Below are 21,077 nucleotides of genomic sequence, written 5' to 3'. Positions count from 1 at the left end.
AGGCTCCAATCAAACTTTATTAAGGCTCGGGGACGTGATTCCTGCGCACCCACCCCACTTCCGTGCCCAAGGGGGGGGGCTGGGCTCTGACCCCAGGTATGTTTGGAGCGCAGTCCACCTCCCCAACAGCTGTGGAAAGGACCCAAGGAACCGCCTCCCCACATTCTTGCATGTCGACTCCGAAATGTGCCTTTCTGAAGGTCTCATCTGTCCAAAGTCGACCCGCTGGATTTGCCTCAGGGAACAAGGGAAGCTTTACTTCTGAGGAAACCGGGCGCTGGATCAGGATGCATCTCAAGATGCCGTCCTCACACGGAAAGCAGTTTCATACCGCTTTAAACCGTCGCGGCTTCTCCACCAAAGACTCCTAGGAACTGCACTCCACAAAGGGTGCTGAGAGTTGCCAGGAAAGCTCCCTCAGTTCCCAAAATTCCCTCGGAAGAGTGAGCCGATTGGTTCAACCGCTCTGGGAACTGTAGCGCCATTTGAGGGAGAAGCGCCCCATGCCGTAGAATGAGCTCCCCAATTCCGGCAGGAATGGCTGGCTAGATTTCCGAATCAAAACGCAGTGTAGTGGTTAAGAGTTAAAACCAGTCTAGTGGTTAAGAGCGGTGGACTCGTAATCTGGTGAACCGGGTTCGCTTCCCCGCTCCTGCACATGCAGCTGCTGGGTGACCTTGGGCTAGTCACACTTCTCTGAAGTCTCTCAGCCCCACTCACCTCACAGAGTGTTTGTGGTGGGGGAGGAAGGGAAAGGAGATTGTTAGCTGCTTTGAGACTCCGTAAAGGTAAAGGTAAAGGTAAAGGTAAAGGTAAAGGTAAAGGTAAAGGGACCCCTGACCATTAGGTCCAGTCGTGGCCGACTCTGGGGTTGCGGCGATCATCTCGCTTTATTGGCCGAGGGAGCTGGCGTCCAGCTTCTGGGTCATGTGGCCAGCATGACTAAGCCGCTTCTGGCGAACCAGAGCAGCGCACGGAAACACCGTTTACCTTCCCGCCGGAGTGGTACCTATTTATCTACTTGCACTTTGACGTGCTTTCGAACTGCTAGGTTGGCAGGAGCAGGGACCGAGCAACGGGAGCTCACCCCATCATTGCGGGGATTCGAACCACCAACCTTCTGATCGTCAAGTCCTAGGCTCTGTGGTTTAACCCACAGCGCCACCCGCGTCCCTTTCTTGAGACTCCTTAGGGTACTGATAAAGCGGGATATCAAATCCAAACTACTACTACTACTACTCTTCTTCTTCTTCTTCTTCTTCTTCTTCTTCTTCTTCTTCTTCTTCTTCTTCTTCTTCTATAAACACCATCAAGTCTAGGGCAGGGATGGGAAGATCCATCGATGTTGGTTATCATTCTTCCGGTCTTAAGTTCAGTTCTGCATGTTTTCATGACGGTCCTGTTAGCCAGGGATGATGGGAGTTGTAATCCCAAAACATCTGGAGGGCCGAGTTTGGGGACGCCTGCTCTAGATGGTCCGAAAAAAAGCATCCATTCTTCCATAAATCGCTCCTCATTAGATGGTTTAATTAATTCTGCTGTTAATTCCCCCCAGTTCTGCCCTGTCCATTATCTTACTTATCCGTTCCTCTTTGGCAAGAACGTCTTCTTTTTCCATGTTATTTATTTGTGCTTTTAAGTCGCGTTTCTATCTCGCGAACCACCCCGGGATCCTTTGATGGGGGGGAGATATAAATCAAATAAATGAATAATAATAATAATAATAATAATAAAGACCAAGCTACATTTCAGATGGTGGAGATTGGCACTCGTTTCCTTCATGGCACAGATCTCTGCTGCTCCAGCTTGCCTGGGGCTCAGCCTGTTCCTCCTTGCATGCCATTTGGCCAGGTTTTATTTTTTCAGAGAGAGAGAGAGCACGAGAGAGAAGGAGAGAGGTCCAAAGGATTTCTTCCCTTCCTTCCTTAAACGAACAAGCAGGCCGGCCAGCCAAGCCGCCCTCAAATCGGATTCCTTTCCCACAACAGTGCTGGAAAGTTTTCCTCTTCAAACAGAGCTGGGAATGCGGCTGGCAGGCTCTCCGGCCAGCAGAAAGGAGGTCAGTGGGGCACAGGCCGCCCTTGAAGGCCTGTCCGAGGCTGTTGTGGGAAGGCTGCCCTCCTGGCAAGGAGCACCCCACCCCGGAGCCTGAGCCGGCCCCACCTTGCCGCTGCAGAAGAAGAAGAAGAGTTTGGATTTGATATCACTACCCGAAGGAGTCTCAAAGCGGCTAACCTTCTCCTTTCCCTTCCTTCCCCACAACAAACACTCTGTGAGGTGAGTGGGGCTGAGAGACTTCAGAGAAGTGTGACTGGCCCAAGGTCACCCAGCAGCTGCAGGTGGAGGAGCGGGGAAGCGAACCCGGTTCACCAGATTACAAGTCTACTGCTCTTAACCACTACACCACACTGGCTCTCTTCAGAATTAACCCATACTCCCCGCTTTCCAGGAACCAGGGAATTGCAGCGTTGGAAAGGACTCTGAGGGTCATTCAGCCCAACCGGCTGCAAATCAGGTCTCTTGTTGTTGTTGTTTAGTCGTGTCCGCCTCTTCGTGACCCCCTGGACCAGGAGACTCTTGAGAGTCCCATGGACTGCAAGAAGATCAAACCTCTCCATTCTGAAGGAAATCAGCCCTGAGTGCTCACTGGAAGGACGGATCCTGAAGCTGAGGCTCCAATACTCTGGCCACCTTATGAGAAGAGAAGACTCCCTGGAAAAGACCCTGATGTTGGGAAAGATGGAGGGTGCAAGGAGAAGGGGACGACAGAGGACGAGATGGTTGGATAGTGTTCTCGAAGCTACCAGCATGAGTCTGACCAAACTGCAGGAGGCAGTGGAAGACAGGAGTGCCTGGCGTGCTCTGGTCCAGGGGGTCACGAAGAGGCGGACACGACTAAACGACTAAACAACCACAAAGTTACTGTCAGGGAACTGCCATCAGTGCCGGAGGGAGAGAGCAATATCCAGAGGGATTCCAGAGAGCGTCCTGGGATTGGGAGAGGCAGCCCATCTTCTGGGGAAGAGAATCAGCGTAGCACCAGTGGAGAAGGGGGGCAGATGGGGGAAGCGGCGAGGCGGTCCCATGACTCCTTGCTGGGGACCAGCGGGGAGAGTAGGGGTCCTCCGCTGCCCACGCCCTCCTTGCGCAGAAGGCTTTCGCGTAGAGAGAGTAGGAGGAGACTAGGCGTCAAAGAGCTTCTTTGCTGGAAGAAGTTTAAGAAACGCCCACTGACGGATTCTGCCAGCGATTGAGGCAGCCACGGGTGAGTGGCTGTCCGGACAGAAAAGGTTCACTCAGGAAACCCAGCCAGGTGTTTGCACCGGCTTACGCACGAGCAACCCCTAGAACCACTACAGTTACATATGAACGAATTGCATATCGACGCAAATTAAGACTGGATAAATATGAAGAAATCTGGAAGGAATACTTAAGCGATAAGGCAGACAGTGGTGGGAAGTAGGGGGACGAGAGGTCTGGAAATATTGTTAAAAGGGCGTAGTTATAGGTATATCAGTACTCAAATCAGAATTGTTAAATTGTGTTATGAGTGTTATTGTGGTTTTTGTTGTATGTGTTTTTGCTGTATGTACTGAAAAAAATGATTTTTTTTTGCTGTATGTACTGAAAAAAATGATTAAATAAATCAAACAATATTAATAGTAATAAAAAAGACGTAAGGAATTGCGTTTAGTCCCCACACTCCCCGAAAATTTAAATGCTGCAGCGACAGAAAAGCTGTCCACATGGCCGGAGCTTGGGTTTCATGGTAGTGCCCGTTTGCCATCAGGAAACTGTAAATCCAGCCGGCGGAAAAGCCAGCAAGATTGCGTCTCGCTCTTCGATTTCCTCTTGGGTGTTTTTTCAGCCCTCGGAATGTCTGGCCCTGCAAAGGGAAGCCGGCCAGATTTTCCCTTTCTACAAATAACCAAAACACGGGAATGTGATTCCCTGAACAATGAGGTAAGGGAGCGGAGAGGTGGCCTGTGCTTGTGTCTCAGCCTTAGCAGGAGATGAACAAATTTCATGTTTCTCTGTCCCTCTGGTTCCCTGCCCTGGATTCACTTATTCACATTTCTGCAGCAATTCTGGGGACAACAACAACATCATCATCATCATCATCATTATTAGTTTCCATTGATTTATTGGTTGGTTTGATGCCTGTATAGGAGACTCTGTTTTTAAATGTGTGATGTTGTGTTGCATTTTATGTATGCAAAGAAAGAAAGAAAGAAAGAAAGAAAGAAAGAAAGAAAGAAGAAAATAGGAAGGAAAGGAAGGAAGGAAGGAAGGAAGGAAGGAAGGAAGGAAGGAAGGAAGGAAAGAAAGAAAGAAAGAAAGAAAGAAAGAAAGAAAGAAGAAAATAGGAAGGAATGAAGGAAAGAAAGAAGAAAATAAGGAAGGAAGGAAGGAAATAAGGAAAAGGAAGGAAGGAAGGAAGGAAGGAAGGAAGGAAGGAAGGAAGGAAATAGGAAGGAAGGAAGGAAGGAAGGAAGGAAGGAAGGAAGGAAGGAAGGAGAAATTAAGGAAGGAAGGAAGGAAGGAAGGAGAAAATAAGAACGGGAGGGAAGGAAATTATTATTATTATTATTATTATTATTATTATTATTATTATTAACTTCTGCTATGTGAGTATCTCCACTAGCAGAACTGCTTCACTGAATAACCCCCACTGAAGTTAACGGACCCAAGCTAGTCATCTCCATCATTCACAATGGGTTCGCTCTGATCAAACGCAGTAAAGACGGACTTATGAGCTCACAGAATTGCACTCTTAATGAACTTCCTGAAGTGCCTGTTTGCATTTGCAGTCACTTCTCAAAGCGCCTGACACATCCGCTCCTTCAGCTGATACACTTATGGGCTCATTTGCATCTCCTATTTCTGAACAATTACACTTGACTCCAAGAAAGAACAATGAACCCTTGTGTTAGGAAGCCGGCGGTAAAGAATTTATCCTTTGTTTCATGCTAGGAAGCAAGGCTTGGATGAAGAGTGAGTCATACTATGGCATGGGTCGGCAAACTAAGGTCCGGGGGCCGGATCCGGCCCAATCGCCTTCTAAATCTGGCCCACGGACGGTCCAGGAATCAGCGTGTTTTTACATGAGTAGAATGTGTGCTTTTCTTTAACACGCATCTCTGGGTTATTTGTGGGGCATAGGAATTCGTTCATTATTTTTTTCCAAAATATAGTCCGGCCCCCGACAAGTTCTGAGGGGCGGTGGACCGGCCCCCTGCTGAAAAAGTTTGCTGACCCCTGTACTACGGCCAGGTCTCTGCCTCAGACATTAAAAGCACTATGATACGACCTCAGATATGATTCCAACAAATTCCACACGAAAAACGCTTCTCTCCTGTGGAGATGGCAGTCGTGAATCGGTGGCGCATGCCCTTCTGGCTTGCACTCTTTATAAAGACTTGAGGAATGAGATTATCACCCCTCTTTTATTGCCCATTCTGGATCGCCCAGTCACTGCCACCGTGTCCTTTCTACTGGCAGATCAAGATGAAAAGGTGACAGCAAAGGCCTCAAGGTTTTTAGCTGGGGCAATCAGAATAAGATCCACTATTTGACTATTGATTCAAAACCCTAAAATGTATTTTATATAATTGACTTTTTACTTCTATTCTTAGTGAGAGCTGGACCATAAAGAAGGTTGGTCGCCGAAGAATGGATGCTTTTGAATTCTGGTGCTGGAGGAGACTCTTGAGAGTCCCATGGACTGCAAGAAGATCCAACCTCTCCATTCTGAAGGAAATCAGCCCTGAGTGCTCACTGGAAGGACAGATCGTGAAGCTGAGGCTCCAAGACTTTGGCCACCTCATGAGAAGAGAAGACTCCCTGGAAAAGACCCTGATGTTGGGAAAGATGGAGGGCACAAGGAGAAGGGGATGACAGAGGACGAGATGGTTGGATAGTGTTCTCGAAGCTACTAATACGAGTTTGACCAAACTGCGGGAGGCAGTGGAAGACAGGAGTGCCTGGCGTGCTCTGGTCCAGGGGGTCACAAAGAGTCAGACACGACTAAACGTCTAAACAACAAAAATTTGTATTCTTTGTGCAGTGGTACCATGGGTTGCATACGCTTCAGGTTACAGACTTGGCTAACCTAGAAATATTACCTCGGGTTAAGAACTTTGCTTCAGGATAAGAACAGAAATTGTGCTCCGGCGGCACAGCGGCAACAGGAGGCCCCATTAGCTAAAGTGGTGCTTCAGGTTAAGAACAGTTTCAGGTTAAGAACAGACTTCCAGAACGAATTAAGTTCTTAAGCTGAGGTACCACTGTATATCGTATCGTTATTTTATTGCTCTGGCCGATGGCTGACGCAAATAAAGATTCATCCGTTCGTTCCTGGGGAAGTCATGTGCTTCTTGGGGAAGCAAAAAATTTCGGAGGGATGTGGGTTTCGAAGGGAAGCCACATTCCAGTTTGTGCATTGGTTCAGGAAGAACAAATTGAATGGAGGAAATTTCTCCCCACAACTCTCCAAAGAACCTCAACCAAACCCCATTAGTGATGACGGAGACTTGTGGCTATGATGCCTTCGTTTGCCATTTGAGCCAGTGTGGTGTAGTGATTAAGAGCGGTGGACTCGTAATCTGGGGAACAGGGTTCGCTTCCCCGCTCCCCCACATGCAGCTGCTGGGCGACCTTGGGCCAGTCACACTTCTCTGAAGTCTCTCAGCCCCACATACCTCAAAGAGTGTTTGTTGTGGGGGAGGAAGGGAAAGGAGAATGTTAGCCGCTTTGAGACTCCTTCGGGTAATGATAAAGCCGGATATCAAATCCAAACTCCTCTTCTCCTCCTCCTCCTCCTCCTCCCAGACCTACAAATCCCAGAAGCCCTAACAAACTACAATTCCCAGGATCCTTTGGTCCTCAAGACCCACTTCCTTGCCTTCCAGATCCCTTGCGCTCTCAAGCAGTTACCTTATTTTTTGCTCTATAAGACTCACTTTTCCCCTCCTAAAAAGTAAGGGGAAATGTGTGTGCGTCTTATGGAGTGAATGCAGGCTGCGCAGCTATCACAGAAGCCAGAACAGCAAGAGGGATTGCTGCTTTCACTGCGCAGCGATCCCTCTTGCTGTTCTGGCTTCTGAGATTCAGAATATTTTTTTTCTTGTTTTCCTTCTCCAAAAACTAGGTGCGTCTTGTGGTCTGGTGCGTCTTATAGAGCGGAAAATACGGTAGGTTCCCAAATGTGGCTGGAGCAGCTTCGATACGGATGTGCCAGCCAGCCCCCTTCTTCCAGCTCCCCCACTACACAAAAAAGGTGTCTGTTAGGGGCAGGAAATGATCCAAGTGGGAATTGACACAACCCTCCTCATTAAGCGATTTGCCTCTGAAGTGGGCACCACAATCAGAGTGCCAAGTTCCTCTCTTAACAAAGACGTCTCTCTCTGTCTCTCTGTCTATCCCCCACTGTGTGGGTCTTTGTGGGTTTGGCATGTAGGGTCCGCGGGAGGGGAAATTTGGCACAGGTGGAATTGGAAAAGTGGCAGTCATTTGCTTTTGCTTTTTTAAAAAGCACACAAACAGGAACGGAGGGGTGGTGTGTGTGTGTGTGTGTGTGTGTGTGTGTGTGTGTGTGTTTGCACCAAATGCCCAGTCCAGAAATTTATTTTCCTTTCTAGGTAAAGGGACCCCTGACCATTAGGTCCAGTCATGACCGACTCTGGGGTTGCGGCGCTCATCTCGCTTTATTGGCCAAGGGAGCCGGCGTACAGCTTCCGGGTCATGTGGCCAGCAGGACTAAGCCGCTTCTGGCGAACCAGAGCAGCACACGGAAACGCCGTTTACCTTCCCACCGGAGTGGTACCTATTTATCTACTTGCACTTTGAGGTGCTTTCGAACTGCTAGGTTGGCAGGAGCAGGGACCGAGCAACGGGAGCTCACCCCGTCATCGCGGGGTTTCGAACCGCCAACCTTCTGATCGGCAAGTCCTAGGCTCTGTGGTTTAACCCACAGCGCCACCCACGTCCCTTTCTAAGAAACCGGCAAAACCTCCCAACTCCTTGAGAGCTCCTCAGAGCAGATACAGTCGTACCTTGGATCTCAAACGCCTCAGCTCCCGAACGATCGAAAACCGGAAGTGAGTGTTCCGGTTTGCAAACTATTTTTGGAAGCCGAACGTCCAACGGGGCTTCCGATTGGCTGCAGGACCTTCCTGCAGCCAATCAGAAGCTGCGCCTTGGTTTCCCAATGTTTGGGAAGTCGAACAGACTTCCGGAACGGATTCCGTTCGACTTCCGAGGCACGACTGTACTCTTCTCCTTTGACGTCTCCCGCGGAAAAGAAATTGTCTAAGCGCCAATCAAAAACCCGAGAATTTTGAGATCAAAATGACGAAACGTCGTAGAATATCTAAAGAACTATTATAGTTGCATGAAAACGCAAGCTGGATTTGAAATGTGAGTAACCGAAGAAAGACATGAAGGCTAATAATATGTGGAGAGATATAAATTAAAATACGCAACATTAAACACAGAACACCGTGGGGGGTGGGAGCGAGATGGGAAGTCGATGAATAAAGTAAAGGTATTGTTGATGGTGCAGAATGTAAGCTTCTGAAAACCAAATACAGTGGTACCTCAGATTACATACGCTTCAGGTTGCATACGCTTCAGGTTACATACTCTACTAACCCAGAAATAGTGCTTCAGGTTAAGAACTTTGCTTCAGGTTGAGAACAGAAATCATGCTCCAGTGGCATGGCAGCAGCAGGAGGCCCCATTAGCTAAAGTGGTGCTTCAGGTTAAGAACAGTTTCAGGTTAAGTACGGACCTCCAGAACGAATTAAGTTCTTAATCCAAGGTACCACTGTAAACATTTTCTTTTTGGGGGGGAAACCCTCAATAAATACATAAATACTTAATAAATAAAAGAATAACAGACGCAGTCTACACAGAACTGAACATCATTATGCATCAGCTTACAGCACCCAGGGATTGACAGCTGATTGACAGGTGAGCATCACTCTGGGGATATGGGTTTTGGAGGAATGCACAACAAAGGGAGCGGACCATACCCCTGGGAGGGGGAAATCTGTGGGGGACTGTTGGTTCTTCGTTGCTGGAAGCTGAGAGTGAGGCTGGCAGGGAGAGGGCGCTTTGAAACTCTATCCTATCTCTGTTGCACACACAGCAAGCCCTCTGTTTGTCTTGGCCGGGGCGAGTCGGTGTGTAGACACAGCTGCGAAGCTTGTTTCATCTCCAGCTCTGAGCCAAATCCATTCACCACGAAGCGAAAGAGGGAGGGAGGAGCATTTGATTCAAGGCTTTTGTACCTTACAAGATCATAGCTGTCAACTTACAGATTTGAAAATAAGGGACCAGCAGCCTCGAAAATAAGGGATCAGCAGCCAAAATAAGGGATTTTCCCGGCCCAGGTATGCTCTCCTTCTGAGCCCCTCCGAGCCAAAGGCAGAAAGCCCAGCCAGCAGCCAAACGAAGCCTCAAGCAGTGGTTCCCACAGCGCAGCAACCCGGCAAAGGGGATGCAGCAAGGAAAACCACCGTCACCTCTCCGCTGGGAAGCGCTGAGCAAAGGCGATTTGATTGGCACAAGGCATGCAAGCTCCACCCCCCAGTCGTTCTTAGACTCCTTATTGGGTGAGCAACGCAGCCAAGTAACACAGTTGGAGCCTCCCTCCTCCCTGGCCGGCAGGGAGGGAGGGAGAGGAGCTGCTTCCTTTGAAACCCGGGAAATTTAAGGGACATCATCAATAAGGGACAGCAGCGGGACATGGCACTGGGATAAGGGACTTTCCCACCAAATAAGGGACAGTTGACAGCTATGTACAAGATCCCTCCAAAGTTGGCCCAAGGCAGGGAACAGGTGCAGAGCAACGACGATTGCCATGCGCTTAGGATCCACTCCGGGATCAAATCTATGAGCCTCTCGATCCGGTTTAAACGTCACGACTTGAATACATCCCAGGCTGCCTTCTTTCAACATGTTGCTACGCATCAGATCTTATTTGAATAAATAAACCTACCCGGACCCTGTGGTCATCTTCTGAGGCCCTCCTTCGTGTGTCTCCTCCTTGAGAGGTCCAGAGGGTGGCGACACGAGAACGGGGCCTTCTCTGCAGTGGCTCCCCGTCTGTGGAATGCTCTCCCCAGGGAAGTTCACCTGGCGCCGTCATTATACACCTTTAGGCGTCAGGCAAAAACATTCTTTCTTAACCAGGCCTTTGGTTCATCTGATATGCATCCTATAGCCTTTTAAAATGTGGGGTTTTTTAAGGAGGGGTGCTATTGGGTTGCTGTTTTTATTTTTTATTATGTATTTTGTGGTTTTGATTTTATTCTGTGAATCATCCTGAGACCCCTGGGTATAGGGCGGTATCTAAATTCAATAAATAAAACAATAAATATTTTCTTCTCTTATTTTTTTTAAATAGGTTTTTATTAAAGCTTTGCAAAATTACGTGAATCGTCTCTCTTTTCAGGTTGTAGAGCCTTTTATTAAATGTTTTAATAAAAATTAGAGAAGAATGGATGGGAAGACCTTTGTAGATGGTTTCTGGCAGCGTCCCTATTTTCCAGGGCCAGTCCTGGATTAACAGAAGCCATCCTGATTTCTGATTTGATCCCGGAATGCAAGTCACAACCTTTGATTTCAACTGGTCAAAAGGTAAAAAGGTAAAGGACCCCTGGATGGTTAAGTCCAGTCAAAGGTGACTACTGGGTTGCGGCACTCATCTTGCTTTCACACCGAGGGAGCCGGCGTTTCTCCACAGACAGCTTTCCAGGTCCTGCGGCTAGCAGGACTTAACCGCTTCTGGTGCAACAGGACACCGTGACAGAAACCAGAGCGCATAGAAACGCCATTTACCTTCCCGCTGCAGCGGTACCGATTCAGCTACTTGCACAGGTGTGCTTTCAAACTGCTAGGTTGGCAAGAGCTGGGACCGAGCAATGGGAGCTCACCCCGTCGCAGGGATTCGAACTGCCGACTTTCCAATCGGCAAGCCCAAGAGGCTCAGTGGTTTAGACCACAGCGCCACCTGTGTCAACGGGTCAACACTGAACATGACTAGCATTAAATGCAACTCGCAATACGTACAACGGTGCTTTAAAAAAAACCTAAGCCTGAGCTCCACCCCTGAGAAACTGTAGGGGGATTTCTCCTCTTTGACGAAAATCAGGTAAAATTGTGTGTGTGTGTGCGTGTGTGTCTCAGTTTCTCTGCTTGCAAACTCAGAGGAGAATTCCAAGAGGCCTTCATGACACAGTCTTGAAAGTTGGGTTGCAGCTAACAAAGTTGTACTGAGAGTGTTGTTGTTGTTAAGTTGTTTAGTCGTGTCCGCCTCTTTGTGGCCCCCTGGATCAGAGCACGCCAGGCACTCCTGTCTTCCACTGCCTCCAGCAGTTTGGTCAAACTCATGCTGGTAGCTTCGAGAGCACTGTCCCACCATCTCGTCCTCTGTCGTCCCCTTCTCCTTGTGCTCTCCATCTTTCCCAACATCAGGGTCTTTTCCAGGGAGTCTTCTCTTCTCATGAGGTGGCCAAAGTCTTGGAGCCTCAGCTTCCGGATCTGTCCTTCCAGTGAGCACTCAGGGCTGATTTCCTTCAGAATGGATAGGTTTGATCTTCTTGCAGTCCATGGGACTCTCAAGAGTCTCCTCCAGCACCAGAATTCAAAAGCATCCATTCTTTAGTGATCAGTCTTCTTTATGGTCCAGCTCTCACTTCCATACATCACTACTGGGAAAACCATAACTTTAACTATACGGACCTTTGTTGGCAAGGTGATGTCTCTGCTTTTTAAGATGCTGTCTAGGTTTGTCATTTGTGAGTAGACCCGCTGAAATCGATGGACTACATTAGACGTGCCTGTTAATTTCAGCGGGACAATTCAGAGAAGGATTTAGCTGGATTCAGCCCCGGCGATCGTAGCCAAGGCAGTGTTTATGCTATTTTTGGAACTATATGCTTGATTCCGTCCCAGATACAATGTTCAGTGCTGTCCGGGTTCTGACAAGTGATGGCTTCAGAAGAACTTAGGGTAGCATAGCCAGCGCAGAGCTAAGTTACAGCCACATAAGCATGGAATAGTACAATTGGAAGGGACCCAAAGGTCATCTAGTCCAACCCGCTTCAATGCAGGAATCTCAGCTAAAGCATCCATGACAGATGGCCGTCCAACCTCTGCTTAAAAACCTCCGAGGAAGGAGAGTCCACAGTCATCTCCAGTGTCAAACAGCTCTTACTGTCAGAAACTTGTTCCAGATATTTGGTTGGAACCTCCTTCCTTGTAGCTTGAAGCCATGGGTTCGAGTCCTACCCTCTGAAGCAAGAGAAAGCAAGCATGTTCCTTCTTCCATGGGACAGCCCTTGAGATATTTGAAGATGGCTATCGCATCTCCACCTTTTCCAGGCTAAATATACCCAACTCCCTCGACTGTTCCTCATCAGGCGTGGCTTCTAGATCCTTGATCATCCTGGTCACCCTCTATGTTGCCTACATCCTTCTTAAACTGTGGTGCCCAGAATTGGACTACGCGGGAGTAGACCCCGCGGAAATTAATTGCCTAAATGAGTCGCGCCTGTTAAATTTCAGTGGGCTGGAGAAGAATTTAGCTGGCTTCAACCCCGACGGCTGCTGCCAAACGCAGCGTTGATGCTATTTTGGGAACCTGAAAGAGTATATTCTTGATTCTGTCCCAGAGACGATGTTCAGTGCTGTCCAGGTTCTGACTTTGAGTGATGGCTTCGGAAGACGTTTGGGCTGTAGCCAGTGTAGAGCTACGTCGTAGCCAGTTAACGCCACCCTTGCTCCCCTGACAAAATGGTTTGCGCTGGAGGGCATGTTTGCGCAGAAAAGAACGCGCGAGGAAGTTGCTGGGAACTTCGTGGCACAGCCGAAATCCAGTGAATTACTCTAGCGTTGGATTCCTTGGTTGCACAATATTGAAACTCACCTGTCTGCTAGTGCAAGAGCCTTGGCGGACAGAGGACGTTGGGTACAGTCCCACATAAGTGCAAAGGGTCTTGACATAAAGGTAAAGGGACCCCTGACCATTAGGTTCATTTCTGACCGACTCTGGGGTTGCGGCGCTTTATTGGCCGAGGGAGCCGGCGTACAGCTTCCGGGTCATGTGGCCAGCATGACTAAGACACTTCTGGCGAACCAGAGCAGCGCACGGAAACGCCGTTTACCTTCCCGCCGGAGTGTTGCCTATTGATCTACTTGCACTTTGACGTGCTTTCGATGTGCTAGGTTGGCAGGAGCAGGGAACGAGCAACGGGAGTTCACCCTGTTGCGGGGATTTGAACCGCCGACCTTCTGATCGGCAAGCCCTAGGCTCTGTTGTTTAACCCACAGCGCCACCCGCATCCCTTGTCCCTGTTATACCTAATTGCAAATTCAAATGTATCCCTATCGCGTTTTATGACTTCCTTGATATTGTATGCGGGCTGGAACTGGTCTGTGACCGAAATAAGAAAATTCATTCGTTCATTCTAGCATTGGATTCCTTGGTTGCAGAATACAGCAGTACCTCGGGTTACAGACACTTCAGGTTACATACGCTTCAGGTTACAGACTCCGCTAACCCAGAAATAGTGCTTCAGGTTAAGAACTTTGCTTCAAGATGAGAACAGAAATCGTACTCCAGCAGCGTGGCGACAGCAGGAGGCCCCATTAGCTAAAGTGGTGCTTCAGGTTAAGAACAGTTTCAGGTTAAGTACAGACCTCCGGAACAAATTAAGTACTTAACCCGAGGTAAAGGTAAAGGTAAAGGGACCACTGACCATTAGGTCCAGTCGTGACCGACTCTGGGGTTGCGGCGCTCATCTCGCTTTACTGGCCGAGGGAGCCGGCGTACAGCTCCCGGGTCATGTGGCCAGCAGGACTAAGCCGCTTCTGGCAAACCAGAGCAGCGCACGGAAACACCGTTTACCTTCCCACCGGAGTGGTACCTATTTATCTACTTGCACTTTGACATGCTTTCGAAATGCTAGGTTGGCAGGAGCAGGGACCAAGCAACGGGAGCTCACCCCGTCATTGCGGGGATTTGAACCGCCGACCTTCTGATCGGCAAGTCCTAGGCTCTGTGGTTTAACCCACAGTGCCACCCGCGTCCCATAGGTACCACTGTATTAAAACTCACCTGTCTGCTAGCGCAAGAGCCTTGGCGGACAGAGGATGTTGGGTACATTCCCACATAAGTGCGAAGGGCCTCCGTCTTCACGGACGACATGCAAGATGCATAACCAGCCACAACCTACCTCTCTCGCACTGGGGCCCCGTGAATCCGTACACGCAAGCGCAGCGATTTGGCCCAATGCATCGACCTCCGTTCTGGCAGCCGCTTTCGCAGACAGCTGTGCGGGGAGCAGAGAGAGAAAAAGACGGAGTTTGAATTGGCCAGGAATCAAGTAGATCTCTCCAGGAAATGCCGTCGTACGGTGGGGAATTGGGCGCCCAGCCAACGTCTCCGCTCCTCCTTTCTGCCGCTCGGGACATTCGAAGAGCCAAAAGCGATGGGAGGCTGTTTCGGAGGGGCGGGAAGTCATCCAAATGGGGTAAAATCCTGCATGAGACGCGGAGAGCCTTGCCTGAGAGGCAGGGTCTTCGGGGGGCTTAAAGGAGACATGGTGAAGCGTTCCAGAGACCATGTCTGACCCCAACGCCAAGCAAGTTGTCAGCAATAGGTACCGTATTTTTTGCCCTAGAAGACTCACTTTTTTCCTCCTTAAAAGTAAGGGGAAATGTGTGTGCGTCTTATGGAGCGAATGCAGGCTGCACAGCTATCCCAGAAGCCAGAACAGCAAGAGGGATTGCTGCTTTCACTGCGCAGCGATCCCTCTTGCTGTTCTGGCTTCTGGGATTCAGAATATTTTTTTTCTTGTTTTCCTCCTCCAAAAACTAGGTACGCCTTGTGGTCTGGTGCGCCTTATAGAGCGAAAAATACGGTAATATCAATCATCTGAAGAGCGGAGACAGTCTGGCTTTCCTTTCCCAGAGTGGCGCTACGGCAGGAAAAGGGATTTAAACCGTTCCGCTCAGACCAGCGCTGTGATGTGATGAGGAGAAAAATGCCCACCTTTCCCCCCCCCCCAATTTTTTTTTTATAACACAAATAAAAAACACAAACAGAAAAGACAAACAAATTCTTGTATCCTTATTTTTCTAAACATTGTTAAGTGGGCTTCCCCAAGTCCTACCTATCTGGTTTCCATTTTACTTCATCTTTAGCAGTTTAAAAAGGTAATGGGGTAAAGGAGCCCCTAACCATTAGGTCCAGTCGTGGCCGACTCTGGGGTTGGGGCGCTCATCTCGCTTTATTGGCCGAGGGAGCCGGCGTACAGCTTCCAGGTCATGTGGCCAGCATGATTAAGCCGCTTCTGGCGAACCAGAGCAGCGCACGGAAACGCCGTTTACCTTCCCGCTGGAGTGGTACCTATTTATCTACTTGCACTTTGACGTGCTTTCAAACTGCTAGGTGGGCAGGAGCTGGGACAGAGCAACGGGAGCTCACCCCATTGTGGGGAGTCGAACCGCTGACCTTCTGATTGGCAAGTCCTAGGCTCTATGGTTTAACCCACAGCGCCACCAGCGTCCTCTATAGCAGTTTACATATATCATAATTTCTAACCATCTTCCCCACACACACTTACTTTAACCATAAAAACTTCACATTTTATCACTTATAAAATACACTATCTTCTACTTCTAATCCTACCGCCTATATCCACTTCCAAAGCAATTCTAAGATTTAAATATTAACATTCCCCCCCCCAATATTCCTTAAACTTCTTCCAATCTAAAAATGCCCACCTTTTGGTCATCTGCATTGATTGTTCAAGGGGCTGGGAGGAGGTCTGTGTGCGAGTTAGAGAACCGTAGAACTGTAGAATTGGAAAGTTGGAACGGGACCCCGTGGGTCATCTAGTCCAACCCCCCTGAAATGCAGGAATCTCAGCTAAAGCATCCATGGCAGATCTGCTTAGAAACCTCCCGAGAATCTGCCTTCACACAGGAGTTGCAGTGGCCCCCTGTTGGTGGCCTTGTGTACAGCACCGTGTCGACAGCCTTACGTTTCTATGTATATAGGAAGGAAAGGCACAGGGAATCGGGTGAATTTCCATGTGCGTTTCTCCTGATTTATGCATTTTCGGTACACAAAATCAGAAAGTTCTTCCTGATGTTGAGTCAGAATCTCCTGCCTTATCTTTTGACTCTGTTGGTTCGTCTCCCATCTTCCCCAACCATGGGACATGCTAGCAAGGTCTGGCGTTGGCTCCCCCTGCCATAGCTGTCAACTTTTCCCTTTTCTTGCGATGAATCCTATTTGGAATAAGGGAATTTCCCTTAAAAAAAAGGAAAACATTGACAGCTATGCCCCTGGGCGGTTAAGTCCAGCCAAAGGCGACTATGGGGTTGCGGCGCTCATCTCGCTTTCAGGCTGAGGGAGCTGGCGTTTGTCCGCAGACAGCTTTCCAGGTCATGTGGCCAGCAGGACTAAACCGCTTCTGGCGCAATGGGACATCGTGACGGAAACCAGAGCACACAGAAATGCCATTTACCTTCCCGCCGCAGTGGTGCCTATTTATCTACTTGCGCTGGTGTGCTTTCGAACTGCTAGGTTGGCAGGAGCTGGGACAGAGCAACGGGAGCTCACCCCGTCGCGGGGATTCGAACCACTGACCTTTTGATCAGTAAGCCCAAGAGCATGGGTAGGCAAACTAAGGCCTGGGGGCCGGATCCAGCCCAATCGCCTTCTAAATCTCAGCTCAGGGCTTGCTCTTTTGCCTTTTTCCAAGCTAACTGCATGCACGCCCCGGTACTCACGCTGGCCACAGTAGGTCCCAGTGTATCCCTTCTGGCACAGACAAGCTTCTTCGTTGCAGCTCCCGCCATTCATACATCTCACATTGCAGGACTGAACTGGGGGAGGAAGAAGGAGACAGGTTTATGGAGGCAGCCGAGGAGGAGAAGAAGAATGGAGAGATGCAACGGCGGAGAGTTTAACGGTGAAGCTAATAATAATAATAATAATAATTTATTATTTATACCCCGCCCATCTGGCTGAGTTTCCCCAGCCAGTGGTGTAGCGTGGGTTGTCAGCACCCGGGGCAAGGCAAGTAATTTGCGCCCCCTAGAGTGAGTGAGCCAGGTAGGGGCAGAGAGCTGCGAGTGCGAGCGCGCCCCCCCAGATGTTGCGCCTGGTGCGGCCGGCCCCCCCTGCACCCCCCCACGCTACGCCACTGTCCCCAGCCACTCTGGGCGGCTTCCAATCAAGCGTTAAAAACAATACAGCATTAAATATTAAAAACTTCCCTAAACAGGGCAACCTTAAGATGTCTTTTAAAGATAGGATACTTATTTCCTTCACATCTGAAGGGAAGGCGTTCTTCAGGGCAGGCGCCACTACCGAGAAGGCCCTCTGCCTGGTTCCCTGTAACCTCACTTCTCGCAATGAGGGAACCGCCAGAAGGCCCTTGGCGCTGGATCTCAGTGTCCGGGCAGAACGATGGGGGTGGAGACGCTCCTTCAGGTATACTGGGTGGAGGCCGTTTAGGGCTTTCAAGGTCAGCACCAACACATTGCAGTAGTCCGAGCCTGAGATAACCAGAGCATGCACCACTCTGGCGAGACAGTCTGTGGGAGGGAGGGTCTCATCCTGCGTACCAGATGGAGCTGGTGGACAGCCACCCTGGATACAGAATTAACCTGCACCTCCATGGACAGCTGTGAATCCAAAATGACTCCCAGGCTATGCACCTGGGAGTCATTTTGTGTGTTACACACACAAAAGTCATTGTGTGTTATACACACACACACACACACACACTCTCTTTTTCAGGTTTATGTATGTGGTGGTATTATGTGGGGCTGGAAATATTTTACTTCTTTGTTTTTCTTTTCTTTCTTTTTTCCTTTTTTCTCATTATTGTTTTTTTCTTTTTCGGTTATGTTAAAGTTATGTTTTGATATGAAACTTAATAAATATTATTGGGGGGAGGGAGAAAAACTGCCCCAGCTGTTTCCACACCTGACAATAATTTCCCCACTGATACAACACAGCAGAGAAGACCTTTGTGTCCCCTAATAAAGGTAAAGGGACCCCTGACCATTAGGTCCAGTCGTGGCCGACTCTGGGGTTGCGGCGCTCATCTCGCTTCATTGGCCGAGGGAGCCGGCGTACAGCTTCTGGGTCATGTGGCCAGCAGGACTAAGCCACTTCTTGTGAACCAGAGCAGCACACGGAAATGCCGTTTATCTTCCCGCCGGAGTGGTACCTATTTATCTACTTGCACTTTGACGTGCTTTCAAACTGCTAGGTTGGCAGGAACAGGGACTGAGCAATGGGAGCTCACCCCGTTGCAGGGATTCGAACCGCTGACCTTCTGATCGGCAAGTCCTAGGCTCTGTGGTTTAACCCACAGCGCCACCCGCATCCTTTTGTGTCCCCTACTGCTTTCCAAAAAGCTTTGAACCTCTCCAAAGTTCAGCCATAGGAAACCGGCATCCGTTCTGCTCTCTCCATCTGGCCTCACACCCTGTTGTGGAGGCAGCCCCCCCCCAAATACCTTGTGAAATCTTAACTCCCCCCCCATCGCCTCCCTCCCCCAGCGACCCCCCAGGGACCACCGGAATGCAGGCAATGCAGCCCCTTTCCCAACGCCCCTCCCCAAGCCTGAATTCCTTACATAGCTGAGGAGATTGCTAACATCTGGGGTCTCCATCACAGTGAAATTGAGAGCAGAAGGGGCTTCATTTATATTAAGGTGGTGATGTATGGAAGTGAAAGCTGGACCATAAAGAAGGCTGATCGCCAAAGAATGGATGCTTTTGAATTCTGGTGCTGGAGGAGACTCTTGAGAGTCCCATGGACTGCAAGAAGATCAAACCTCTCCATTCTGAAGGAAATCAGCCTTGAGTGCTCACTGGAAGGACAGATCCGGAAGCTGAGGCTCCAAGACTGTGGCCACCTCATGAGAAGAGAAGACTCCCTGGAAAAGACCCTGATGTTGGGAAAGATGGAGGGCAGAAGGAGAAGGGGACAACAAAGGATGAGATGGTTGGACAGTGTTCTCAAAGCTGCCAGCATGAGTTTGACCAAACTGCGGGAGGCAGTGGAAGACAGGAGTGCCTGGTGTGCTCTGGTCCAGGGGGTCACGAAGAGTCGGACACGACTAAACGACTAAACAACAACAACATATTAAGGTGGGGGGGAGCCGCTGTAAAAAGCACATTGCACCAAAAAAGAGAGAGAGTTTTGCGGTCCTGAGCCGTTTAAGGCTTTATAGCTCAGAACCAACACTTGGGCCCGGAAACGAAACGGCCTGAGTTCAGTACAGTGGTGCCTCGCAAGACGAAATGAATCCGTTCCGCGAGTGTCTTCGTCTAGCGGTTTTTTCGTCTTGCGAAGCAACCCTATTAGAGGCTTAGTGGATTAGCGCTATTAGCAGTTTAGCGGCTATTAAAGGCTTATCGGCTTAGCGGATTAGCTGCTAAAAGGCTATTAAAGGCTTAGCGCCTTAGATAAAGGGGGGGGGAGCGAAAAAAAATCTCATGACTCGCAAGACATTTTCATCTTGCGAAGCAAGCCCATAGGGAAATTCGTCCTGCGAAGCAACTCAAAAACGGAAAACCCTTTCGTCTAGCGGGTTTTCCGTCTTGCGAGGCATTCGTCTTGCGGGGCACCACTGTATACCTGAAGGAGCGTCTCCACCCGCATCATTCTGACGGGACACTGAGGTTCAGCTCCGAGGGCCTTCTGGCGGTTCCCTCCCTGCAAGAAGCCAAGTTACAGGGAACCAGACAGAGGGCCTTCTCGGTGGTGGCCCCCGCCCTGTGGAACGCCCTCCCACCAGATGTCAAAGAGAAAAACAACTACCATACTTTTAGAAGACATCTGAAGGCAGCCCTGTTTAGGGAAGCTTTTAATGTTTAACAGACTATTGTATTTTAATATTTTGTTGGAAGTCACCCAGAGTGGCTGGGGAAACCCAGCCAGATGGGTGGGGTATAAATACATTGCTACCTCGGGTTAAGTATTTAATTCATTCTGGAAGTCTGTTCTTAACCTAAAACACCATTTTAGCTAATGGGGCCTCCCGCTGCTGCCGCGCCGCAGGAGCACGATTTCTGTTCTCATCCTGAAGCAAAGTTCTTAACCCGAGGTACTATTTCTGGGTTAGCGGAGTCTGTAACATGAAGCATATGTAACTTGAAGCGTATGTAACCCAAGGTACCACTGTAATAAATTATTATTATTATTATTATTATTATTATTATTATTATTGGTAGCCAGTGCATTCGGACCAGGATCAGTGCAATATGCTCAAACCATCTTGCTACGGTGAGCAACCCAGCCGCTGAATTCTGCACCGGCTGAAGTTTCCGAACCGTCTTCAGAGGCAGCCCTGTGTACAACGCATTGCAGTAATCTAACCTTGAAGTTACCAGAGCATAGACGACAGGAGTTAGGCTATCTCTGTCCAGATAGGGGTGGAGCTTCTAGGACTGTGGGCGGGCCCTGGGGCGAAAGTGGGTGGAGCAACAGACAACAGCGCTTATTCTTGTCCAGCAGCTTACATCCCAACCGTGCAAAGGCTGGGGGTTTTGTGCACCCAGCCGCCCACCTCGCGCACATGCGCATTCTCACACAAAGTCCCCCTGTCACCTCACCTCCTCCGGAGCCGCAGTTTGGAGACAGCTGCCCATTGGAACAGGTGCACATATTGGGTCGGGAACAGAACCCATCTCCGCAGGAGTTCCGGCAAATGGCTGTTGGGGAAAAGGGGGGAGAGAAAGAGAAAAGGAGTTTAAAGGCCCTGTCCTTTCATCCCTACTCTAACGTTCCTCCGATGAGGCTTTCTTCCTCTCCATTCTGGCCCCACAACAACCCTGTAAGGTGGGCTCGCCTGAGAGCTCACAAGGTCACCAGGGCCGGATTTAAGTTTGATGAGGCCCTGAGCCACTGAAGGCAAGGGACGCAGGTGGCGCTGTGGGTTAAACCACAGAGCCTAGGGCTTGCTGATCAGAAGGCCGGCGGTTCAAATCCCCGCCACGGGGTGAGCTTCCATTGCTCAGTCCCTGCTCCTGCCAAC

General features: G+C 49.5%; 1 protein-coding gene across 1 annotated transcript in view; it reads right to left on the bottom strand.

Annotated features, from left to right (window-relative positions):
- FBN3 (fibrillin 3) overlaps window positions 1-21,077 on the bottom strand; it is a 173,883-nt gene that overhangs the window by 122,391 nt on the left and 30,415 nt on the right. Inside the window, 3 exon segments of the mRNA XM_080989333.1 lie at window positions 14,244-14,339; window positions 16,810-16,905; window positions 20,656-20,754. Coding sequence (XP_080845459.1) covers window positions 14,244-14,339; window positions 16,810-16,905; window positions 20,656-20,754 — 291 coding nt within the window.

Source organism: Podarcis pityusensis (assembly GCF_964106645.2).
Source record: "Podarcis pityusensis genome assembly, chromosome: 18".
NCBI lineage: Eukaryota > Metazoa > Chordata > Lepidosauria > Squamata > Lacertidae > Podarcis > Podarcis pityusensis.
This window is presented reverse-complemented; position numbering and strand designations above follow the sequence as displayed.